Source organism: Athalia rosae, chromosome 5 (assembly GCF_917208135.1).
Source record: "Athalia rosae chromosome 5, iyAthRosa1.1, whole genome shotgun sequence".
In the NCBI taxonomy this organism is placed as follows: Eukaryota; Metazoa; Arthropoda; class Insecta; order Hymenoptera; family Athaliidae; genus Athalia; species Athalia rosae.
In genome coordinates, this window is record NC_064030.1 from 17,749,945 (window position 1) to 17,773,223 (window position 23,279).

At 33.3% G+C, this 23,279-nt stretch overlaps 4 protein-coding genes across 15 annotated transcripts in view; 2 read left to right on the plus strand and 2 right to left on the minus strand.

Annotated features, from left to right (window-relative positions):
- Positions 1 to 11,162, plus strand: part of LOC105687322 (syntaxin-binding protein 5) — a 25,433-nt gene extending 14,271 nt beyond the window's left edge. For 6 of the 11 annotated variants that reach the window (XM_012402875.2, XM_048655734.1, XM_012402874.3 and 3 more), the window contains 9 exons: positions 4,526 to 4,648; positions 4,718 to 4,840; positions 4,908 to 5,033; positions 5,105 to 5,311; positions 5,473 to 5,581; positions 6,108 to 6,191; positions 7,404 to 7,499; positions 7,609 to 7,733; positions 7,799 to 11,162. In XM_012402875.2, the coding sequence (XP_012258298.2) occupies positions 4,526 to 4,648; positions 4,718 to 4,840; positions 4,908 to 5,033; positions 5,105 to 5,311; positions 5,473 to 5,581; positions 6,108 to 6,191; positions 7,404 to 7,499; positions 7,609 to 7,733; positions 7,799 to 8,061 (1,256 nt within the window). In that variant the 3' untranslated portion in view covers positions 8,062 to 11,162. Of the gene's footprint in view, positions 1 to 363; positions 448 to 1,297; positions 1,491 to 4,525; positions 4,649 to 4,717; positions 4,841 to 4,907; positions 5,034 to 5,104; positions 5,312 to 5,472; positions 5,582 to 6,107; positions 6,192 to 7,403; positions 7,500 to 7,608; positions 7,734 to 7,798 lie in introns of all 11 variants that reach the window. The other 5 variants (XM_048655738.1, XM_048655739.1, XM_048655741.1 and 2 more) reach the window with 5 other exon arrangements.
- A 460-nt stretch (positions 11,163 to 11,622) lies between these two features.
- Positions 11,623 to 15,358, minus strand: LOC105687261 (zwei Ig domain protein zig-8-like). Of its 2 annotated transcripts, XM_048655760.1 has the most exons (6): positions 15,294 to 15,351; positions 14,898 to 15,041; positions 14,411 to 14,828; positions 14,073 to 14,266; positions 13,689 to 13,902; positions 11,623 to 13,597 (listed from the first exon to the last, which is right to left on the minus strand). In XM_048655760.1, exons 3-6 carry the CDS (start codon positions 14,490 to 14,492, stop codon positions 13,143 to 13,145), a joined length of 945 nt encoding a protein of 314 aa, XP_048511717.1. In that variant the 5' UTR covers positions 14,493 to 14,828; positions 14,898 to 15,041; positions 15,294 to 15,351; the 3' UTR covers positions 11,623 to 13,142. The 2 variants fall into 2 exon arrangements, with proteins under 2 accessions (XP_048511717.1, XP_012258151.2); XM_012402728.3 differs by having other exon boundaries at positions 14,898 to 15,358.
- Positions 15,359 to 18,490: 3,132 nt separating this feature from the next.
- Positions 18,491 to 20,017, minus strand: LOC105687402 (adrenodoxin-like protein 2, mitochondrial). The gene is made up of 4 exons (XM_012403044.3): positions 19,545 to 20,017; positions 19,355 to 19,467; positions 19,132 to 19,264; positions 18,491 to 19,022 (listed from the first exon to the last, which is right to left on the minus strand). Exons 1-4 carry the CDS (start codon positions 19,697 to 19,699, stop codon positions 18,932 to 18,934), a joined length of 492 nt encoding a protein of 163 aa, XP_012258467.2. The 5' UTR covers positions 19,700 to 20,017; the 3' UTR covers positions 18,491 to 18,931.
- Positions 20,018 to 20,069: 52 nt separating this feature from the next.
- LOC105687401 (26S proteasome non-ATPase regulatory subunit 6) lies at positions 20,070 to 22,559 on the plus strand. Its single transcript, XM_012403043.3, has 5 exons — positions 20,070 to 20,430; positions 20,665 to 21,016; positions 21,082 to 21,410; positions 21,488 to 21,656; positions 21,731 to 22,559. Exons 1-5 carry the CDS (start codon positions 20,286 to 20,288, stop codon positions 21,903 to 21,905), a joined length of 1,170 nt encoding a protein of 389 aa, XP_012258466.1. The 5' UTR covers positions 20,070 to 20,285; the 3' UTR covers positions 21,906 to 22,559.
- The last annotated feature ends 720 nt before the right edge of the window (positions 22,560 to 23,279 follow it).

Genomic DNA, 23,279 nt, shown 5'->3' on the forward strand with positions numbered 1-23,279 from the left:
GCTGCATTTATAAATTTTAGAAGAGTCAAAGGAGGTCGCCGTGACGCGATGATCGCAACCCTTTAGTCAGCTATACGTGCTTGCTAGTGAACAGAACAAAAATCAAAAAAATTAATCATCATAGCGATAACGATATCGTAAAAGGATAACGAAAAAACTAGCATGGATATGTGAGAAGAGGAGGTTGTGCATATTTGAAAAAGTAATTGAGAAAATAATTTCGAGTATGATGAGAAGAAAAGAAAAAAGAATCCAATGAATTTTCCTACTCTTCTTACGTCGTGGATTATTTATTTATTTATATGTATACATATATTTGTTTTCGTTTAATTTATTTATCTATTAATTTATTGTATTTTATAGTATAGTACCGCAGAGGGTGTTCGGTTTGCGTTCGCTGCTGTGGTGGATTTCCTGAGGGATCTTTGGAATTTAACGATGTCGCACGTGATATGATATATACATTTATATTTATATATTATATACTCGTGCATGTGATGAATTATATGGGGCAGCTTTTTAGGAGCTTTTGTATATCATCGAAGGCTTTCGTAGGCGGAAGATAGAGAGCGAATTTCAAAGCGATAATAAATCGAGACGTTTTTAATTACGCGACAGAAAATTAAATATATGTATAATCTTATCAGGGAATCCTGCAGGAAGCGTCGATTTTATATTTGCTATCAATAGCGATGATCGGAATAGTGCAGTGCCGATTAAACGTCAAAGTGCAATACTATCACGCCGCATTCCGATAGAATTCTAGAAAGCAAGTAGTTCGCTTAACAGCTTCTCGTTTTATGATGCGTTGCGCGTTTCACAGAGAGAAAAAGAAGAAAAAAAATACATACACTCGTGTAACTAACGATATCTACGGATGATCGTGGTATACCATATCAACAGATCAGAATCGACCACCTCTATTTTCTCTCGTTTTCTTCAATTCAGTTTTAATTGGGCGGTCGAAGGCTCCCCCGGTACAGGTGTACACACTTGCAGAGTGCTCGAAATGGCTATTATCGGTCATAAAACCGGTACCCTTTGAAATCCCAATATAAGTATACGAATCGATAATGAGAGACAAAAAAGGAAACAAACGCAATTGAACAAAAAAAAAAAAAACCCACGAAAAAGCAAAGAACCGAGCAAAGGGAATTGAAAAGAAAAAAACTTAATGCCCGTAAGGATAAAGAGGTGGAAAACGAATCCGAATATAAATGACAATACGATACGATACGATACGATATACCATAACAATGATTTTCCCCTACGTGCATCAGTTGTATGTGGTTTGTAGATAAACGGGGTGGGAGTATCATCGTCATCTGCATCCGCATCCGCATCTGCATCTGCATCTGCATCTGCATCTGCATCTGCGGGAAAAGGAATGCAGGTGACAGCGGGGGGTGTTGTCATCGGAGGAGTTGGGAGCGGTTTGCCGTCTCGTAGACCTCCCGTACCTGACGCGGTATGCCGGTCTCGCTCCCAAGGTACACGCAAGCTACAGAAGTGTCTGAGTACCGCATCGATCCATACCGACCTGGATGGCCACGGCCATGGCTACGATCACCTTCAAGGCCCCGGGGCCTCGATAGTTGCAGGCGGTACTACCCTTGTATCAAACTTCCCTCTGTACGTACAACGCAGCGTCGAGATACGCGGCTATCAACCGACCACCACCAACTCCGCCTCCTCGGCTTCTTCTTCTTCGACTACCTCACAGCAAAATCTCATCACCGCCCGACATTATTGCAGTTTTGGTAGTAAAAACAAAAACAGAAAAAAAAAACAACCACAAAAAAAAACAATTTTTTCTCTCAACAACTATCACTCGTCAATAGTCTCCTCTTATTCTTCTTCTTCTTCTTCTTCGTCTTCTTCTTCTTCTTCTTCTACTGATTTTTCGTTTCCTTCGTTTGGTTTTCTTTCTCTTTCAAAAAGCCAAAATTTCAGACTTTTCAAACTATGCAAGATTCATTCTTCATCGTGGAATCGAAAGATATTACTTGCCTCTCTTTCTCTCTCTCTCTCCCCCTCTTTCTTTTGCTATGGTTTCTATTAATTCTGAATAGTCATTCTCTCTCTCTCTCTCTCGACAAGTATACTATAGTGTGCCTACTATCTTTCACCTATCACAAAAAAGATAAAAAATAATTATTGAATAATAATATGAAACACTCGTAGCTGCTACCGCCGCACTGCAGTTTGTCTCGTAATTATGATGGTGATGATGATGTTGATGATGATAATGATTATGTGTTTTTCGTATACCTTCTGCCACACCTATAGATAATTTATAATCGTCAAAGACTCTTGTACGCACGATTCTCTCCATGACGAACCTACTTTTCGAAATATTTATTATTCTCGTACCTTTCTTTCGGCGCCGATTAGAAAAAGCAAAAACGATAAACGTAGTGAATAATTTATCATTCTCGGGTGATCGAACAACCCTTGTGAGGCGCGGTCGTTCTTCGACGCAACGAGCAATTCTTTCTTTTTTTTTTTTTTGAACTTTGCAATAGAAAAATTTTCTTCTTTTCGCCTACCTGTACCTATAAAAAAGAACAAATTAATTCTTAGTATTCCACAATGACATTTATATTAATAGTAAGTAAAATTGTGCTTCATTCCCCCACGCTGTACCTGTGCACGAAACACCGTAACTGCAGCTTATAAAATATAGACGTCCTCGAAGAGAAAAAGAAAAAGAAAACCGTCGGAAAATTATCATCCTTTTACAAAAAATTCGTATCGACGACAATCAGTTGATCCCCCGGTCATGAGATGATTAAATATTACATGGTCGATTCAGAGTGGAAGTAAAATAAAAAAGCTGAACTAACCGAAAAGCAAAGCAAAGAATAAGGAAAAAGAATAATAATAATAATGATAATAATAATAATAATAATTATTATTAATGGTTATACGTGTCCTTTGAGAAAATTGTCCCACGTCTGTATGTATACCTTGTACCGTGTTCTGCGTATTCCGGATTGTGTATTGGGAACGTATTTTTGAATTCATTCAATAATTTTTTTTTTCCTCTCACGTTCTTCTCCCTATTCTATTTCCTTTTAGAAATATTTCTCTGATGTGATTCGAGAAAGGAGGAAAAAAAATTTGGGGGCAAAGAGGGATGTGGTTTTACTTTTTCCTTGGGAGAGGAAAATTGTAACGAAAAATACCTAGTGATATTCTAAAAGGAAATAATTGAGAGAACAAAATCGTATCCCAGAAGCTGTACACCCGGTATACAAAACTTTCATATATGTATATGTATCTCTATATATATACTAATTATATATAAATATATGTATACATATATATTCTAGTGCCTGACTACCAACTAAATCTTCTAGATATTTAGGTGATGACTAAAAAATTTTCTATACTATTAGGCGCACAAGTCAGTGTTATATTTATATGTATACGAAACTTATACCTTCCTCGTAAATCGCACCCACATAATATTATAGATATATATGTATATATATATAAATAGTGAAACGTATATAATTTGCTTCATGAGAAAGAAATCAAATTCAAAGAAAACTAGAAAAAATTCTCATCGTAAAAGGCACTATTAGATTATGTCATGAAATACTATTTCATAGTTGCAGCGTATTCACATTAATAACTAGATGTATTTTTTTTTTAGATCAAAAAGGCATTTCGTAGACGTATTTTGCTCGTCGATGTTTGACCGAGCTAGATGTATACGTATATTATACACTAATTACGTAGCTGCATATTACACTTTTTGCCATTTATTTTTTTTGTCAATTTATTTATCAATTTTTTTTCGTGTAGAGTGAATATGCGTGGCACTTATTGTTAATATATATTATTGATTTATTTTATTTTTTTCACGTACATACGTGTTGTCTAGATATACCGTAAACAGGTATATATCTGCTAGAGCAATAAATTGTAGACTATTAGATGCAAAAGAAGAAAAAAGAAAAGAAAAATTTACTGTAACTGTAACGATAAATGGTTTGAGACGCGAGACTATGGCAGTGGCGAAAAATCGTCGCTAGAAATTGTTGAACGGATTCTCTTCTCGATAGCACAAAAAAAAAAAATCTAGAATCGTGAGAGCGACAAATTTTCTCTACACACGTTATCCGAAAAATGATTTAGGAAAGTAAAAAGGATGTTCTTTATAGCCCTTTTTGTTTTTTTGTTTCTTTGTTGTTGAGAGGAGTACGCAGAGCAATCGTACGATCCGTTAAATGTAACTCGAAACATATTTATTCAAGTGCAAATGAAATTATTGCGAAAGGTATTTTAAATCGTAACTTGGCGATGGTACAATTTTAAACATTTTTTTTCTGTTATTTAAATATTTCATAGACATATTTTTTTTTTTTTTTGTTTGTTTGTCGAGATGATGTTAAAAAAATGTTTCAAAATAAGTGTGATGGATATTAAATATAGTTGCATGTTTGATTATGTCAAGTGATATTTTATAGCTATGATAACATTGAAATAAAATTGTATTCTGTTCTTGGTAATGCTGGCCGGTCAGATAAATTGGACAGTTCGTTCACCCGCTCAAGGAGTTCCAGTATGTCATCGTTGGAAAATATAACGGAAACTATAAACTGCCTCGTATTCGCAGATTCGTATACAAAGAAGAATGGTAAAATTTTTGCAGACATAATGCTCACGATTCTAATATCTTTGAACATTGATAATTTTTGCTTCGCAGATGCCACAGCCCTTCCTACTTTGTGGATCGGAACTTCCCTTGGCTCTATACTTACGGTTGTGTTCAGCGCACCAATTTGTGGGGAACAGCGACACGCACAGCCCATACACGTTGCTAACTACAGTAAGGAAAATAGAGGGTTGTTTTTTCTTAGAGAATGCTCATCGTGAATTATTGTCACTCTGTACAGGTGGATCCATGTTCAAATTGAAAGGGTCAATGCTCACCATATCATTTCTCGATTGCAACGGCGCGCTGATACCTTATTCCTACGAATCTTGGAGAGAAGAACATTCGGATAGTAAAGATCGTAACAGTGAGTAGAGAGCGCCCTTGAAAAATGTTTGGTCCTTTCAATCGAACAATGTTGGAATTCCTACTTTTTAGGAACTCCGACCAAATCGGCTAGTTCAGGCGTATCTCCGACGTTGAATGTTCAAGTATCAGGCGAAGGATTCGGAGACAGGCAATTCGTTGTATTAACATCGGAAAAACAAGCCAGAGTCGTCGCTCTTCCGTCACAGACCTGCATGTACAAACAGCAGCTCGCCGACACAGATTTTGTAATAAAGGCTGAAATAACTTCCTTAAAAGGTAACGCTACGTGATCCAACGAATCGTCGACCCTTCATTTTTTCTTCCCCACCTCTCTGAATGAAAGCAGAACTTCTCTCGACCCGATGGTTGATCCAATTTATTTCAGCTCTTGTTCTCTTCTCGAGGAAATATCTGACGCTCTTTCTGTGTTATTTCAGATAGCGTTTGTTTAGTGTGCTACGTTTCGAGCGGACACATAGTGACTTACAGCCTGCCAAGCCTCAGGATATTAACCGACGTTGATTTTCTACCCCTAGTAGATCTCAGGTAAGAATTTTCACTAAGATCACGTAAAAATTTATTAAAGGATAAACAGATAAAATGTGAAAAAGTAAATATTAAACGGTATATCTCTGCGGTGTTCAGTTTTTTTTTAATGATTTAATTTTATCATTGAAATTTACCAATAATATCATTTGCATTGTTAGACAGGATCGTCGGGCCAATCATCCGGTATCGGTAGAACCTTGTCCTATTTATACCTTCTTATTTTGTATTGTCAGCTGTTACTCGACATCGTTATTTACCACTTGATCACGTACAGCGAAATATCGTACCACCGCATAACCATACCATGAAAAATAATTCCGTGGCTAATTATTTTGCCTCTGGAAAGTTCGTTTTTCAAGGAAAAGTAGACAGATGTTCGAGACTTCTTAACATTGTCGACTCAATTCTAGTTACATGGAGCAATTATCTCTGTGTAATCGTCCACAACGTCGTTGGCTAATTAATTTCCTTGTCGTTAAGAATATCCGCTGTGATTGTTGGCTTAACTCACAGTTAATAACAGTTTTCAGACTACAAAACGTGGCATAGAAGACCCCATGTTGTCGATATGGGGACAACAGCTATTTGTCAATGAAGATACCGATCTGTAAGTTTAAACCACATCACACAGTGACTTGATACATTTTTCGTGACAATCAGAACACATCCCATACACACACATTTATAAATAATCGCTATAATCGTATCACTGTGTAAAAGTAAATTGAAAAGTTAATTAGAAAAAGCCACCGCTGCATCTTCTACGTGTAATAAATATCTATACAGTAACACTTGACATATTTTTTACACAGTTGTTTTGTCGTAGAAAAAAGCAGAATATTAGCAAAAAAAAAAAAATTGATAAAACCAAAAATTCTTTTAGAAAAAAATGTGTTGATAACATTGTTTTTTGATTATACAAAACGCTGCTGCTGCATCTCCGTAGGCGAAGTTTATCACAACTTAATTTTAGACACTTGAAAGCATACGATACATTAATTGCAATACAAAATTTTGTGTATAAAAAGGAAGGTTGCCGCTTGTCGTTATATTCATCATCGATCGTTGTAGATAACTATTCAAAATTGTAGTCTTCGATCGAGGTGGTACAGGCCAGTCAGTTTGAATCATGGGGTGGTAAAGTTTCATGTTCGATCCGAAGGGGTTGAAGTTTTCCGAATCAAAAACTGACTAGCCTCATAGAAAGAGTGATAGAATTTCATGAAATAGTTTAATTTTTTTTCTTTTCACCATCAAACCTCATGATCATAGTTATCTGTCTTTGGCTCGAATCAGCTCTATGAATAATTGTAAATAATAATGCATGCCACAAAGCTGATGCGATGTTGAAGATAAATGAAAAAAAAATTCAACTCTTAAAATTTCATTCAATCGGCTGGGAATGTTGTGTTTCAATCGACTGACTCATTCATTAATTCACATCATTTGCGAGTAGACTGTATCATATCGGAGTTGAAGTAATTCATGTTTTTGTTGTTTAGTCTCGTTGATTTGATTGCTTAATTTTTTTTCCCTGTAATTATCGAATTAAATATGACCAGTTAATCCCAAGTATTTATATGTAATCGTAGAAATGGTGTTTGCCACTGCTGCAGTATGTATATAATAATTATGCAGAGCTCTATATTATGTAAAATTAACAATAACCATACGTCATGTTTGTGTAAATTTGCAATCGTTGATAATTTATCCTCATTATAGCTTTTACGCCTGTTACTAAACGAAAAAATTTGCTTCCTGTTATTTTTTTTTAATTTTTTTTTCTTTATTTTTTTTCTTATTTCATCTTGTTATTTAGAATCGCAAGAACGTTCTGCTTCAGCAACAAGGGACACGGATTGTATCTAACGTCTCCAACGGAAATACAAAAATTTACAGTGTGCAATGAATTCTGGTGAGTTTCTACTTTTCGTAAATTTTTTACCACCATTATCAGATGCAATATAATTGAAAATAAAAACGAACCCCTAAAGGAAACTTAATATAATAACGAATATTCTCAGGGCGGATATGACCGAAATGATGGGCGAGATATTTATTTGCCAAGAGATGCCGGAGCCGCCAAAAGAGAGCTTTCTACGTGGACTGTTTGGAGGTGGTTCCAGAAGTCTTGACAGAGAAGAACTTTGTGAGTAGAAAAATAAATAAACTAATAAGTAATTGAACAAAATCGACACAATCTACTCAATACAGTTGGAGAATCTAGCGGTCGAGCATCCCGCACAGTGGCAAAGCACATTCCAGGTCAATGTCCTAACAACAATGGATTAAGAGAGAAGGCTAATGTTGCGATGGGTGACGTAGGTCAAGCACATCAAATGGTATTAGAACGCGGTGACAAATTATCGCAACTCGAAGAACGTACAGCACGTATGATGTCAGAGGCGGAAACATTTTCACAATCTGCCCACGGTATAATGCTTAAATATAAAGACAAAAAGTGGTATCAACTATGAAAAAGTTTACCTAACAATAATTCGCAGGACGATGTAAAGAGCCGAGCGTAGATTATACCGTGATTAGCATTCATATTTTGCCCGTCCCTGAAATTCCCTCATTTTCCAAAAAACTCGAACTCTCTAAAACCACACCTCCTTCTCCTTCTCCTCAGCCCTTTTATCCTCATGCCAATCGTATTCTGTTATTTAATTTAGTATAAAATGAAAAAGTTAATATTTACAATGTATAAAGCAATTTCATGAATTAGTATATAGTTGTGATATAAAATAATAACAACAACAACAACAACAACAATAATAATAATAATAACAATAATAATATTGAATAATGAATAATACCAATTAACAATAATTATATAATAATCATTAGGATTGTTATAACAAGAAAAAAAACAATAATATTAATAATATTAACAACAATAATATAAATAAATTACATAAATTATTATAAACCAGAGAAGGGAAAAAACAAAACAAAACAATACATAATAATAATCATACATACAGTTACAGAGCGTCCGGCATAAGACGTCGTTTGAAATTCAGTTTTAACATAATAATGTGCAACTTATCATTGGAGATTTCTTGATTCATTATTTGCAAGATTTCCAATTACTTGAGTGAGTTCATCATCGAGGCCTGTCGATAAAAAACCAATCTTTTCCAGGATGTGAAATCAATAATGGAAGGTAACATAAAAAAAAAGTTATAGGTTATCTCGAGTCACAGGATTTTTTTTTTTATTTCAAATATTGTACAAGTACATATTTTTTCGAATTTCCGACGACATCTTTGACGTAGTACACATATGTATGTATATTAATATAATATAAATATGTATATGCATATAAATAGGTGGTGTGTTGATATTTCTATCAGTTCTCGACTAAAATTAATGATTCTGTTTGGCTATATTATATAATTATATATAAATATGTTATAAATATTTGCAAAATAAAAAAAAACGAAAAGAAACAAACAAAAAAAAATAATAATAAATAAATAAATAATAAAAAAAACATTGAAAAAAAATGAGTCTAATGTACGTAGGACGTGCATTCTTTGACGTGTGATATTAATCTATTATAATACACATACATATATTATACTAAAAATAATAACTAATAATATAATAAACGCACAATTATAAGAAAAAAAAATCTAACGGTTGCAAGAGAATTTTCAAACTCCTGCTGCAAGGGTGAAAAAGGCTGGGGAGAGGGAAAGCGTTGAAAGATGTAGTATCAATTAAAAATAAAAAAATATAAAAAAAAACGTTTTTGAACCTTTGGGAATGTCAACACACCCGCCTATGAATGCAATGTAAGTTCTATATATTATATATATAAAAAAAAAACTTGACACAAACAAAAAGTAAAGAAACGATAAAAAAAAAGATAATATGTAATAGTCAATATATGTAATTATAAATTTATGTTTCTTTATTCGCCTATAATATACATCTATTATGATTTTATCGTAGAACCGTTTTGTATTCAAAGCAACTCCGTACGAACAGGGTGTTCTTGAATTACGTACAATATACTATAAATATTATAAAACAAAACTATATTATCATAAATTAAAACTTACTATATTCTAAGAAACTAACAAAAAGGAAAGAATGGAATAAAAGACAACAGATCAACAAATTCACAAACAACTATTAAACAGAAACAATAAATATATACAAATAAGCTTCTTCAGTTGTGCAGTGAGTCTTTGAAAAAAAAAAGTATTCCAAAACTCAAATCAATTCAACTTTTGCATTATAAATATGAAAGCTATGAAGATTAAGTTTCAATTTATTCATTAATGCTTACTGAAAGACTTGTTTTTTGTTCGTTACATTTTAATAATATCTGATATTATTTGAACACCTCGTCACTGTTTCTACGTTTGGCGATTCTCAAGAATCTCACACTCCTATTGAAAAATAAACCTTTGACAAATATGTCATTACACGTATAATATATATGAAGCAAAGTAATAAAAAAAGCAGAAAAAAAACAAAAAAAATCTATATATTTGGAGAGACTGTTATAGTATACCCAATCAGTCTACGAAAAAAAAGTAAAATAAATAATTAAATAATCTGATTATTAAAAAGAATATATCGATGATGAATTATTGTTGCCGACAGAATTTTTGTTGGTATTATGAAAAATAATTTAAATATAATTATTCTACGATGCATATAAATGATATTTAATATAGTTTTCAGCTGTTGTCTTCGATGATAACAATATTTTATTGATTAATGATGATGAAGGAAGAAAAAAAAACTGAACAAACACAATTTCTAAACACTTATAATTATACATATAATATAAATTACCCATACATACATTACATCGTCGATCACGAACAAAACTGCCGGACAGTAGTGACGACGAAGTGTAATCATTCGACTCGAACACCCTGTATAAAAATATATACCTATACATATTATACAAATTGAATATATAATGAAAGAATATATATATATATAATATAAATACAATTATTGATGAACCATTTAAGTTAATCATTAAGATGAAAATGTTGATAGAGAAATTTTAGTTTATCAATCTTTTACTCCTGAATATATTGAAGAAGAAGAAAAACAAGAAAGAAAGAGAAAGAAAAAGTAAATAATAATTATATTAACAGTAACAACAGTAATATTAATGATTCTTGAATAAATTGTAATAAATACATTTAAAAAAAAAATATATATATATATATATATACCTATATACCGTAATATGTATATATACGGAATGTAAGATTATCATATTATAAATAACATATTTAAATTGTATACGTATATATACATATCTACACGACCCGTACATCATAATAAATTATATATCATGTGAGCTTACATGTAATCATGGAGAAACAGAAAACCACTTTAAAAAAGAAATAACACGGGGATCGAACAGAGAAAAATCTAACGAAAAAAAAAAGAAAAGAACCATGGAGAAAGAAAACCAAAAAATAAAAAAAATAAAAATAAAAAAAAATGGACGATGCGTTTACTATGATGCTAAGTGTAGAATAATGAAAAAAAACTTGTTGGAACTATTAAAAAAAATTAAAAATTGAAAAAAAAAGAATTACATTCACTCAATGTACACCCGAGTTTTGTTCTATTTGTAGTAGAACAATTTCAATTGGAAATTGTTGCTTCCGTTTTTTGTTCTGTGTACTTTTTGAAATTATTCAATTTTATTTTCTCCTTCGGTTTTTTTCGTTTGATTTGTCAAATTTTATTTGTTCTAGAACCAGATAGTAACTTGATAAATTCAAATCGTACGTAGAGGGCGAGTGAGAGAGAAAATGAGAGAGAACAATTATTACATTTCTTTATTATTCAGTCGTGACAACGGTATTATTAATTTTAGCGTGTGTGGTTTTACAATAATATAACAATAATAGTGACAACAACAACAACATCAACAATAAGAATAATATAATGATAAGAATAATATGTATATGAATATTTTACAACAATATTTGAGCAAAATTAATAGTAGGTAATACTTTATACAGTTTTAGAATCGAGTAGATTAATTTCTGAAAAAATAATATACGTGTACATACACATATGTACTGTATGCAATATCAATTTTTAGCAGTGAAACGATTTGTTTTTAGTTTAGTTTCATTCAATTTTTCAACTTTATTCCCAGATACTTTGGTTTTTCTTTTTTTCTCTACGTCAAATGAATTTATTTCGCTTCAGATTTAATTCATATGAAAGGCCTAAATCTTCACAACCTTAATAATAATCACGAAAATAATGATAATGATGGATGAAAAATAAATAAATAGAAGATACAATTTCGAGATACTTGAATGCAATTAAAAATCATATAAAATACTAAATTGAAAAGAAACCAACATAATAAGAATAAGATACAGGAGGATAAGAAAAAAATGATTAAAAATTAGTAGCATGATTATTATTATTATTTCACTGTTATATGGAATATTATTATGATTAAGGTTTTTACGACGATATTTAATTAATTTTTAGCATAACATAACCTAATAATATAAGGTACATAATAATCCCTGCGCAGGACGGATTTGTGAAAAATGTTTTCTTCTTTTAATTTTCTTTTTGTTTCAGAAACTTTTAAACAAAAAGGGTGAAGGAAAATTTTCTTTTCGTCTCTCATATCACGATCATTTGAATTCAGACACTAATCATTACATGCGCATTATTGAGTGTAAGTATTAGTGAGGTGTTATTTTTTTAATCTTCTATGATTCTTTTATTTTGCTCTTCTTCAATGAGAAGAACAACATAAAACAACATTACGATTCATTACATGACGCAGTTATAAGTGTACATATCTAGTATACATAGGTGATATATAATCTCTATATCCATTTGATTAAAGCAATTAATCTTTATGTACATCGATTGCGATTATGATATAATTATACATATCTTTTATTTTGTGTTTTTCTATTTTTTCTTCATATATATATATAATTTTTCTTTCTGATTCTTTTCGCTTTATTTGTATTACTGCTTCTTTTCATATAATATATTTGTATACATAGTTTTTCCAGCTATCACACGACACAATCGTTATATTTTATCATTATTTTATATTTTTATTACAGATTTTTTTCTTCTTATAATTTATGTACGTATACTTTAGCCATCAATTTTATCTTATTTACTTTCCATGTAACTTACATTTTCTCTCTTTTTTCTTCACTCGCATTGAAGTATCCCACAAGAGTTTGCGTAACATCCAATCAAATATCTTTGAAAAATCAACGCCATTTTCATTAATCTAACATATTAGAATATATGATTATACACAGATATAGTATACATACATGTTGGTGCAATGCTTATTTTTCTTTGCAATAATTTTTTGACAATCGGGAAATGAATTATTTTTGCTCGGCTTGAGAAAATATAGAAAATAAAAAAGATAAGAACTACGGATGATTTGGAATGTTTTCGAGTATTGTGTCCGAAGTTCGTGTGCAGTTTGGCTAATTTTATACTCAATCGCAAATTAATTTCTTCTCTATCTTCTTTTTGATTTTTTCTATTTATTTGTTTTTTATCTGACGATGAAATTCGGTCTTTTCCTGATGTGGATCGCGTTCAGTATCGAACGTATTATAACTACGGATATAACTAGGATGATATTATTTTTATGTAAAAAATTATTCTTCGAAAATGATGATAACGCCGAGCTGTGTTGCATGGCGGCCGGATTATCGCCATTGAATACGTGTATTAAAACACGCGTTGATTTAGCGTTGCTAGCTTCGCAAGTGTAATTACCAGAATGTCGAATCGTTGCTCTTGATATTTCCAACCAACTTTCTTTACCGGTTAAATCTGTACTTATATTGTAACCCCGATCGGTGTCGTAATTTACCATGCGCGTATTGTGGTACCAAAATAAATACGATGGTATTTCCGTTGATTTTTTAACAACGCAATGCAACAACAAATTACTATCCGGTCGGAAATATTTTTCCAACGGTCCATCGATCTCCGTATGAGCATCTGGAAAATAAATTAGCGACAAGAGGAAGTAGAAATTTATTCAGATTTTTGATTATTTTCATTCTTTTTCTAGATTATGATTTGTACTCACCAACCACCTGTAGGAGCAGAAATATGCTGGAGGGAGGATGCGTTGAAACTTGACATTCGTAGATACCTGCGTCTCTTTGTTGGACATATTTTATTTGAAGAGTCCAATCCTCGCTGTGTTGGAAATGAATCGCTTGGAAACGTTCGTCACTCGCATAAGTTGTTAACCCGACGGTAAGTAATTGTTGAACACCTTTTCTCCTTATCCATGAAACCTGTGCGACAAAAAAGAATGAACGCATAAAATTATTGTACGTATTCGGAGTGTAAGAAGGGATATTTTTATTCCCAGTCGACGGAATTCCCTTTAGGCCGATCTCCCTATTTGTTCATTCTTTTGATTCTATTTCGAGTTTGTTGAGTTTGGAAAATTCAAAAAACTCACCATACTGTCCCCCATATTTTGCACTACGCAAGGTATCAGAGCCGTTGATCCGGTCTGTGCGACTATAACCGTTGAATTATTTGTTCCAAAATTCATCAAAGGTTTAACATCGTTTTCTATGAATTCTTGTGACCCGTCTTCAGTTTTTTGACCAATTTTTTCCACACCGTCCGCCATTATCCCTGCTAAACTCTCTGCAATGTACGTACGTAAAAAACTAATGATTCCATTTTTTCGAATCACTTTCGGTTCCAAAAATCATCGAACATCCAATCTAATTCTAATCGACGTAATTTTTTTTTCCAAAATTACTGGACTAGATAACTCAAATTACTCACCGATCTGAAGCATAACGTTGATAAAAAAAACAAATACGAGTACGATTGTTGTAGCACCATAATCGTTGTGTCTAGCCCTCATGAGCAGCTACGATGATCTTTCCAAAAATATTATGGTACGCGGCAGCAACGGCAGTAAAAAATAAAATTCGATAAAGTATAGCTGCGAGAGGTTTGAATTTTTTATCGTAAAAATTTTTTATCAGAATCTTTACGTTCCCTGATTAATTTTCCTCAAGATTCCCAATTGAATATTATGATGGGTCGTAGTTTAAAGTTTGTTAATACTGCAAGTTTTTTTTTATCAACATCTTTCACTTTTCAAATTATAGAATATTATTTATTATTTTTTATTTTCTTAACCAAGTTCAACTGCAGGAAAAATTGAAATGTTACTCGAATCCCGAAGTTTGATCCGCTAGAAAATAGAAAAAAAAAGGATTAAAAAAATGTAAGTTCACTTGAATAATGAAGTCTTGGAAATTACCTTATTATTAATTACTCTGGATATGTAATTGATGACGATTTTAGTCTTGCACGTAATAATAGAAGAATTTACACAAAATTTTATTTTTGATAATGTCTTCCAATGATTTCTCACCGAATAATTTCTCATTATATACACGCGATTCTGTAACATATACAAATTATGATGGTAGATGGTGTCAATTCATTTTTGTTGAATTATTAATCGACTAAAACTTATTTAAAAAGAAATGGAAGAAAACTCAAAACTATTAAATGAATATAACGATATATTTATCCATCATTCGTGCGTTAAAAATGTCATTCGCTTAGTTATAAACGATATTTCTTGTACAATTTATTCCATTATTCAATTTCTGCTTTATAGTCAATTTATAGTCATCATTGTTTACCGTACACTTAAATTTTCTGATCCTTTTTTCTTTTTCTTTTTCTCCACAACTTTGCGTTGATAATTTTATATATTATGTTGATTTTTATACATACATAATATCAGCACGTGAATTATTTTATATTTTTTTATTTCCAATTTTTTTTTAATCAAAGTAATTCGATGCACTTTTTATACGAGGAAAAAATAATGTACGAGTAACAGAAGCTTTTCTTGACGTCTGCTTCGGATTTATATGAGTATGAAATCGAATGAAATGACATAAATAAATAAAATAAATAAACGTCGCGAAACTGTCGGTTAAAAGTAAAGTTTTTTTTCTTATTGTGTTTCGTTTCCGTTGTTGCTTTTTATCTTAAACATTTCACTCCTCTGCATCTCCGACGAGAAACGCGAGAAGTGCTGCACTGATACGTTACAGAACTTATAAAGAGAAGAACGGTGTGCAGAGAGAGACGAGATGTGGGTGTGGATCAGAACCAGAACCCAAACCTCCCCCATCGTCCCTCGAGCAACCCTCAGGACTCAGGGACGGTGCGACCGTGTAGAAATTCCCCATTTCTGCCACCAATTTTTCTGATTTTTTCCTTATTTTTTATTTCCTTCCTCTTAGTTTTCTATGGTACAATTTTTCTCAGATCCCGCGCCAGAAAAATTCTAGAACACCTCCAATTATTTTTACAGCTGAGGCGCGAGAAATACCCTTATTCTTATACGTTATCGATTCACTATACGTATAGCTAGATTTTTGAAGTAAAATAGATGTTAAAAAAAAGCCACAATAGAGAGGACAAAGTATCACTCAAATTAACATCATTGAATCAAACATACCAGCCACCGTCCCCTTCAAAATTCCAAGTTCTAAGTCGAAAGTGCGGATGATTAAATTATTTTTTTTACCACCCCGTATACAACATACGTTATTTTGATTTTTCTTTTTATCTCTCGGAGTGAGGCAAGGAGGATTAGAATTATCCTTTGTATCACCGCGCAAAGGATTCGGGGTATTAAGGATAATTAAGAAATGGAATATGAAAATTTTGTTACTTTTCTTCTCCTTCTTTGTAATTGTTTTTTTTTTTGTTCACCTTCTTTTCCCATCTCAATTAAAATTAATTAATTGAATTTCCGTTATTCTCCGCATAATACAACCTGCAGATATACTGGGATCATTCAACAGTTGGTTTTTAATTTAAAACAGCGGGTGTTAATGTTTCATCTGATTTTCACCGCGTGATTGTAATTACATTACGTGCCAACCCAGTTAAAGAACAAATTGGGAACAAACAATAATTGAACTTGTCGTTGAGAACAAAAAATCAATAATTAAAAATTGTAAAGGGTCTCCTGGCACTCATTAGCCTACAACTAGTATAATCATTTTTTCGTTTATTGCATTGATTATATTTCAAAATGGATTGGGGGGAAAGAAAAAAATTATTAACGAAAAAACCAGAGTCGCCAAAAATCGCGGATTTTTTCTGTGGATTGTGCTCTTCTGTTTCATCCATAGCCCTCGATTAATAGCAATTACGTCTTGATATTATTGTATAATCAAATCACGCGATTTCCAAATAATATTCATCCATTTATAACGAATAAATAATTAATTAATTAATAATCATTGGAACCCGAAGACTACGTACGCTACTGAATGAAAATTTCCGCGCAAGGGCAGAATATATTTCAGCGCCCCGCCCTATAGCTGCAGCAGCAATATAATGCGAGTACACTATAACTGGAGTCATCGCATTTAAGCAGGCGTCCTCTGCCGCAGGCATAAGGTTACCGAGGGCACTTTTAAAAAGAGTATAATGGCAATAGGTAAAAAATAAATTAATGAAAAGAAGGGAAATGAGAAAAAAAACCCAACATGTATCGACTCGTGGACAAACCCGCGGTTGCAGTTGCAAAGCATCTCGGCACAACCCAATTAGAGAAGAATAGTTTTATTTTCATTCAAACTTTTTTATCTTTTATTCTTCATCATACTTTTTTTTCTAAAATTATTTTTTCGCGTTATCATTGTAAAGAAGTAATCATTATTATCATTATTATTATTTTATCTCGCGAATGGGACATTCAGCGGGGGTTGATTACGTTTGTAGATGTAGATTTAGGTTTTTTTTAATTAATTGATTAAATTATTAGTTTATCAAAAAACAAACTTCAAGTTTATATATTATATACATGGCATGTGGCCGGGGGCTGATCGATTATTGTTGCAAGAATTTCCGGGCGAAATTTTAAACGTGAAATTAACGAGCTATAGGTATATATTCCTAATTAGAAAGTCCTAATTATGCCTGTGGTATATGTATACAGTATAGTATAATTATTCACATTATTAATTATCCGAGGGACACGAGGGGTTGCCGTGGAAAAATTTCACCGTGTTACACACAATTATTTATTTTCGGAAAGAAATTGCCTTGAATTTTTTAATTGCTGGTTGTTTTTTTTTTTTCAAAATCTGGCGTTTTATTTTACCGGTGAATATACCACCTACTAACACGTGTGATTACCGATGTCGTGGTATTCTTCTTCTGATTGATCGTGACGATTTTTCACGTGGTGGAAATTGAACGTCACATTCCCGCCATCAATCATATGATCGTATAAGGTAGTGGTAGTATATGATGCATTGAATAACGGATGAAGGTCTGATGGGGTTTTAAGAATTGATGCGAATTTTCCCGGACCCAACCCTTTAGATCTCTTTCTCCTTACGAATTGACGAATAACAAAAAATATGATCAAATCATTCATCGGATTTAGAATTTTAGGGAAATGGGTGGTTGAACAGAAAAAATAAAATGCTGAGGAGCAGTCTTGAAATTTTTTTTGATTCTCGGAGCAAAAGTTGCAAATTTTTTCCTCATTCTTCTGCAACAGTTTTCGATTTTTTCCTTCTTTCGTATTCTCGGCCGGGGACTCCAAATCTGTAAAGTCAATTGACCCAATCCTGAACGTAATCAGTTTACCATCCCTTTTTTGGCCCCTGAAAACTTTTAAGAGTTTATCCAAACGACTATAACGATTGGTATAAACTTGATTTCTATCTTTTAAAGGTAGGTCCATTCAGTTCGCTGACTCGATTCCAGAGCTTAAAGTTACGTGAAAACAGATTGTCTAATATTCAAATCTTGGACTGCAAATTGAAACTGGGAATTCGTTTGGGAGAAATGAGAACTAATTGGTGGTAACAATTAATAATGTATACTAATTTGTATATCAATTTTATATTACAGAGGTAATAACTATCTCTTATTTAAAATATAACGAACGCCTTAGATTATGAGCATTGTGTACCAGACACGGCTTAACAACCCAATGAGTCGATCATTCGAATTACAATTTCATGTTTGTACAAGTTAGATAGGTTTAAAAAGATCCTCAACAAAGCTTCTAACCTTGTTGTTCGTGAACAATTTTTAGGAGCAACAAAGTTCGAAACTAAGAGCACTTTTTTCACCAGTCTAGTGGAAATTATCTATGCATTTAATTTGTTCTTGACTAACTATTCCCTAGAATATATCATTTGCAGAAATATTTATTTTCTATAAAAAGGTGAAGTAGGTGGTTGAACAGCTGCAGGTTTTTATTCTAATTCGGTTGTGATTTTCACAAGCAATTGGCAATCGTTATGCTCTTGCGTCGTTTACGGTAGTTGGCACGCGTACCTCGAGGCCATCGAGCTCCTTAGTCAGTATTATTTGGCATCCTAGTCGTGAGCTGAAAATGAAATAAGATTGCATGATCGTTTTACCATCAAAATTTGTAGACAAATCGAGTTTCTTCATTTTTAGAATGATTTTCAATTGCTTCACTGGAGTGGACGTACGTTTCCGTTAGATCGTAGGCCAAGTCGAGCATATCTAATTCTTCGTCTGTTGGTTTATCTGGTAGAGAGTCGTAGACTTCTTTTGAAAATATTAAATGACAGGTACTGCATGTCAGCGTTCCTTCGCATGCTCCTGATAATAAAATAAATTAATTCAATTACAGTAATGACTTTTGATTCAAAGTTAACTGATCAACTAGTTCACAAGAGCAGCGGGGTTTACCAAATCCATCCAAATCGATATCATTGTTAACAATAACGTCTAATAGGCTGTCTCCCGCTTTTCCTTTGGCTTCGATTCTCTCACCACTAGCCCTGATGAATGTCACTTTTAACCTAGAGATAGAGATTAGATTATAGTGATAAATTTTGCGTTGCTCCTTAAACTTATTGATAAAGACAAAAGCTCTTACTCTGGTTTTTGCGATGGTGCCTCTTTTGAATAATTCAGCTTAGTTGATAGTGGCGATGAAAAATATTTACTGTTACTTACACCTAGTTTCGACGAGGTTAAGAAAACTGAAGTTCTTAAAGCTGCGGTCGACGCATATTTGAATAGCAAAGCCATGGCTTATTTGAAAACTTGAAATTCACCAAATGAGTTTCAAGTGAAAGTTAGGAAAATCGTTCAGCTGTCGTCTTGGAATTCAAAGAATTCAACGATACTTCAGTAAACTAAAAAATTAAAATATGAGTCTGCCCGTTTCACTGTATCCGGACATCGGTTCAACGTTTGATTTTTCAACACTTTTCAATCCTCTACTTTAGCGTAGCTTATAACCAGAAGCTTTAAATTTACGGTAAAATATACAAGATGAAACCATAATCACTGGATACGTTATCTCATTGAAGATTCCGCTATCTACTTGAACGATCGAGGAATATTTTATAATTTTCTCGAATTTGTTAGTGTTTAAAATCACCGTTGTTGGCGCCTTAGCGCAACAATTGAAAGGCTGGAAAAAAAACACCGCCGCCATCTAAATTTGAATCGGACCAATAGGAGCTAATGTAACAGCAAACCGCCAACAGAGAGAAGGAGCGTCGGACTCCATAACGAAAAGTGTGAATTCATCCCCGTTGTTTCGTGAAAGGATTGGGAAGGATTTTGTGATACTTTCCCGTTTGATCAGTGATTTATTTCTACTGTGAAAATGCCGTTGGAAAATTTAGAAGAAGAAGGACTGGAAAAGAATCCAAATTTGGAATTAGCGCAAACTAAATTCCTCCTTGGACTACCCGAACACAAAGATGAAATTAGCCTGAAAACAAAACTACTCGATGCTATCAAGGCGGAAAGTAAGTATAATTTCACACGACATTAACCGCAAATAAGAAATACTATGAATGAATGGATCATAATTCGAAGATACTTTTTGATCCACACCCTCGTCCAATCATTGAACTATCGTCAAGTTTTCGTTTCATCGATCAGATCATTATTGTCCACTCATCGTGAACCTAACCTTGGAACTGAGCAGATTCACTCTCTTCAAGTAAAATCTCTAATGTACTACTCACTTCGTTCAACAGATATGGCACCGTTTTATAAAGAGGTTTGCCAGGATTTGAACTGGCCAGTAGACGAGGCGCTTCTCACAAAGATGCAAACTCGCAACGCAGAGCAATTGAAAGAACTAGATGCAGCGATAGAGGATGCGGAGCAAAACCTGGGGGAGATGGAAGTCAGAGAAGCTAATTTGAAGAAGTCTGAACACCTGTGTAGGATTGGAGACAAAGAGGGAGCAGTTTCTGCCTTTAGAAAAACCTACGATAAAACTGTATCCCTCGGGCATAGACTCGACATAGTTTTTCACAATATTAGAATTGGCCTTTTCTACATGGACCACGATCTTGTCACAAGAAACATCGAAAAGGCTAAAAGGTAAAGCTTTTGTTGATTTTCCCAGCTGAAACTAGAATTGATCTATATCTTTTCTGTGTATTCAGTCTAATTGAAGAAGGTGGTGACTGGGATAGGAGAAATCGGCTGAAAGTATACCAAGGAACATACTGCATCGCGGTACGTGACTTCAAAGAAGCTGCAGTATTCTTCTTAGATACTATCAGCACTTTTACGAGCTATGAGCTTATGGACTACAACACTTTTGTAAGGTATACCGTTTACTTGAGTATGATAAGTTTACCACGAAACCAACTGCGAGATAAAATCATCAAGGGTTCTGAGATTCTCGAGGTCCTTCACACTAATCCTGATACCAAGGATTACCTATTTTCATTATACAACTGTCACTACGCTGATTTTTTCAAAAATTTGGGTGAGTTTTCGTTTGTATGAGAATGATCCTATAAGCCCGATCTATAAAGGCATCTCGTTTTTTCGTTTCCTCGACAGCCCAAGTGGAAGGATTGTTGCGCAGAGATTACCTCGTTTTTCCGCACTATCGTTATTATGTAAGAGAAATGCGTATATTAGCGTATACGCAATTGCTGGAGTCTTACAGATCTCTAACTCTGCAGTACATGGCTGAAGCGTTTGGCGTAACGATTGAATACGTCGATCAGTGAGTATAAGAAATTCCATTCGTCGATCTTCATATTGTGCGATAAAAATCTACCAGCGTCAAATATTTTTCAGAGAACTTTCCCGCTTCATAGCAGCTGGGAGACTTCACTGTAAAGTAGATCGTGTTGGCGGAGTAGTAGAAACAAATCGTCCGGACAGCAAGAACTGGCAATACCAAGCGATGGTGAAGCAGGGTGATTTGCTGCTCAACCGAGTCCAGAAGCTATCAAGAGTCATAAATATTTAATTCCCAACGTGAGTCCTGCTCTTCAATATGTACGAGAGACATAGCGTTCTTCTGTAATATTGAAAAACATTGTATTACAAGTTCATTCAGATCGGTGTACCGATCATAAGATTCATCGACACGTTGAGATGAGCAGATGAAACTGGCTAGAAGAATTTTATCTAACTCGTTCATATTTTATTTTTTTTTTTTTTTCTGCGTATCAATAAATTTATAAAAAGTCATATTCGCAACTACTTTCACGTAATAGATGTGTGTTCATCTTTGACCGTGCTATCGACGACATAAAATAGGGTTGCCAAAGTTATTTTCTCCCAGCGCTGTGTGTACAACAGATTTTTTTACTCGTTTCACAAGCCTCTGTCAAATTTTATTGTATTTACTTATTCACTTCTTTACTTCTCCTACAATCTCTTTGAAGATTTGGCTTGGCCAAGGTGACGAAGAGAGCAAGTTGGTTATCTATTGATCTTTGGAAAAAAAAAATATCAAATACCACATTCCTTTCACTATTTCCGTAATAAATTGACCTGCATAACGTCCATATTTAATTGAGGCAAGAAGCACGTGTGCAATTGCCATTATAACTTTAACCGTTGTTGCGGTTGTTCCTTGGTTTTGTTTCATGGAATTCAATTAAAGTCGTACATTGAAGCTTTAAGTTGTTATATATCACCAAGTCTGAGCTTTCGCACTGGAAGACAGATACCTTTGCTGGTGTAATTAATTACCATCTGTGAAATTGAGTAGGAGTTATTATCTGGATACAAACATATGCCGTTAAAATAAATTGTCATAAGTCCAAGAAACAACAAAACCAAACGCACCTAACTGGCGGACTCCGGTCAAGATTTTCTTAAAATATTATCCAATTACGCAAGAAATTGGACACTTGGCATTCAACCTATTGCGTTACACTTACCTATCTGGCTAAGATGATGATTATATTGAGTAACTCTTGACGATGATGATACTTACAAGTGTCTTCGATAGCAAATTTTATGTTCCAAACCGAAAAAGAAACAAAGGGACTTCTCTTTCACATTACCGATCTATCGTTGCAGGCGCATGGTAACGAAATAAGCAACCAGATTAAAAATAGTGTGTCTATAAAAAACGTGAAATTTTTTTATTCGCAGAATTTTACCGTCATAATAATAATAATGATATTGATAATAATAATTTAAAAAAAAAAATTGGAGAAATCGAAGAAAAATGAGTCGTTGGTCATGACCGAAGAAAAATGAAAGATTAAATTTTTTACTTCCTAGAAAAAAATATAATTGAGTGAAATATTATTTGACTTTTGAATGTTCAAATGTCCAAGATATCGAATAGTAATAGATACAACGATATCAGCTATCGTTTCTATTC

Excerpts from the sequence above, each read along its gene's own strand:
- LOC105687401 (XM_012403043.3), top strand. The coding sequence starts at position 20,286 with ATGCCGTTGGAAAATTTAGAAGAAGAAGGACTGGAAAAGAATCCAAAT. Across the intron at positions 21,017-21,081 it reads AACATCGAAAAGGCTAAAAG|TCTAATTGAAGAAGGTGGTG; the intron begins GTAAAGCTTTTG and ends CTGTGTATTCAG. Across the intron at positions 21,657-21,730 it reads ACGATTGAATACGTCGATCA|AGAACTTTCCCGCTTCATAG; the intron begins GTGAGTATAAGA and ends AATATTTTTCAG.
- LOC105687402 (XM_012403044.3), bottom strand. The coding sequence starts at position 19,699 with ATGGCTTTGCTATTCAAATATGCGTCGACCGCAGCTTTAAGAACTTCA. Across the intron at positions 19,468-19,544 it reads GCACCATCGCAAAAACCAGA|GTTAAAAGTGACATTCATCA; the intron begins GTAAGAGCTTTT and ends CTCTATCTCTAG. Across the intron at positions 19,023-19,131 it reads GCCTACGATCTAACGGAAAC|CTCACGACTAGGATGCCAAA; the intron begins GTACGTCCACTC and ends TTTCATTTTCAG.
- LOC105687261 (XM_012402728.3), bottom strand. The coding sequence starts at position 14,492 with ATGAGGGCTAGACACAACGATTATGGTGCTACAACAATCGTACTCGTA. Across the intron at positions 13,903-14,072 it reads AAAATATGGGGGACAGTATG|GTTTCATGGATAAGGAGAAA; the intron begins GTGAGTTTTTTG and ends TTTGTCGCACAG. Across the intron at positions 13,598-13,688 it reads TCTGCTCCTACAGGTGGTTG|ATGCTCATACGGAGATCGAT; the intron begins GTGAGTACAAAT and ends TTTATTTTCCAG.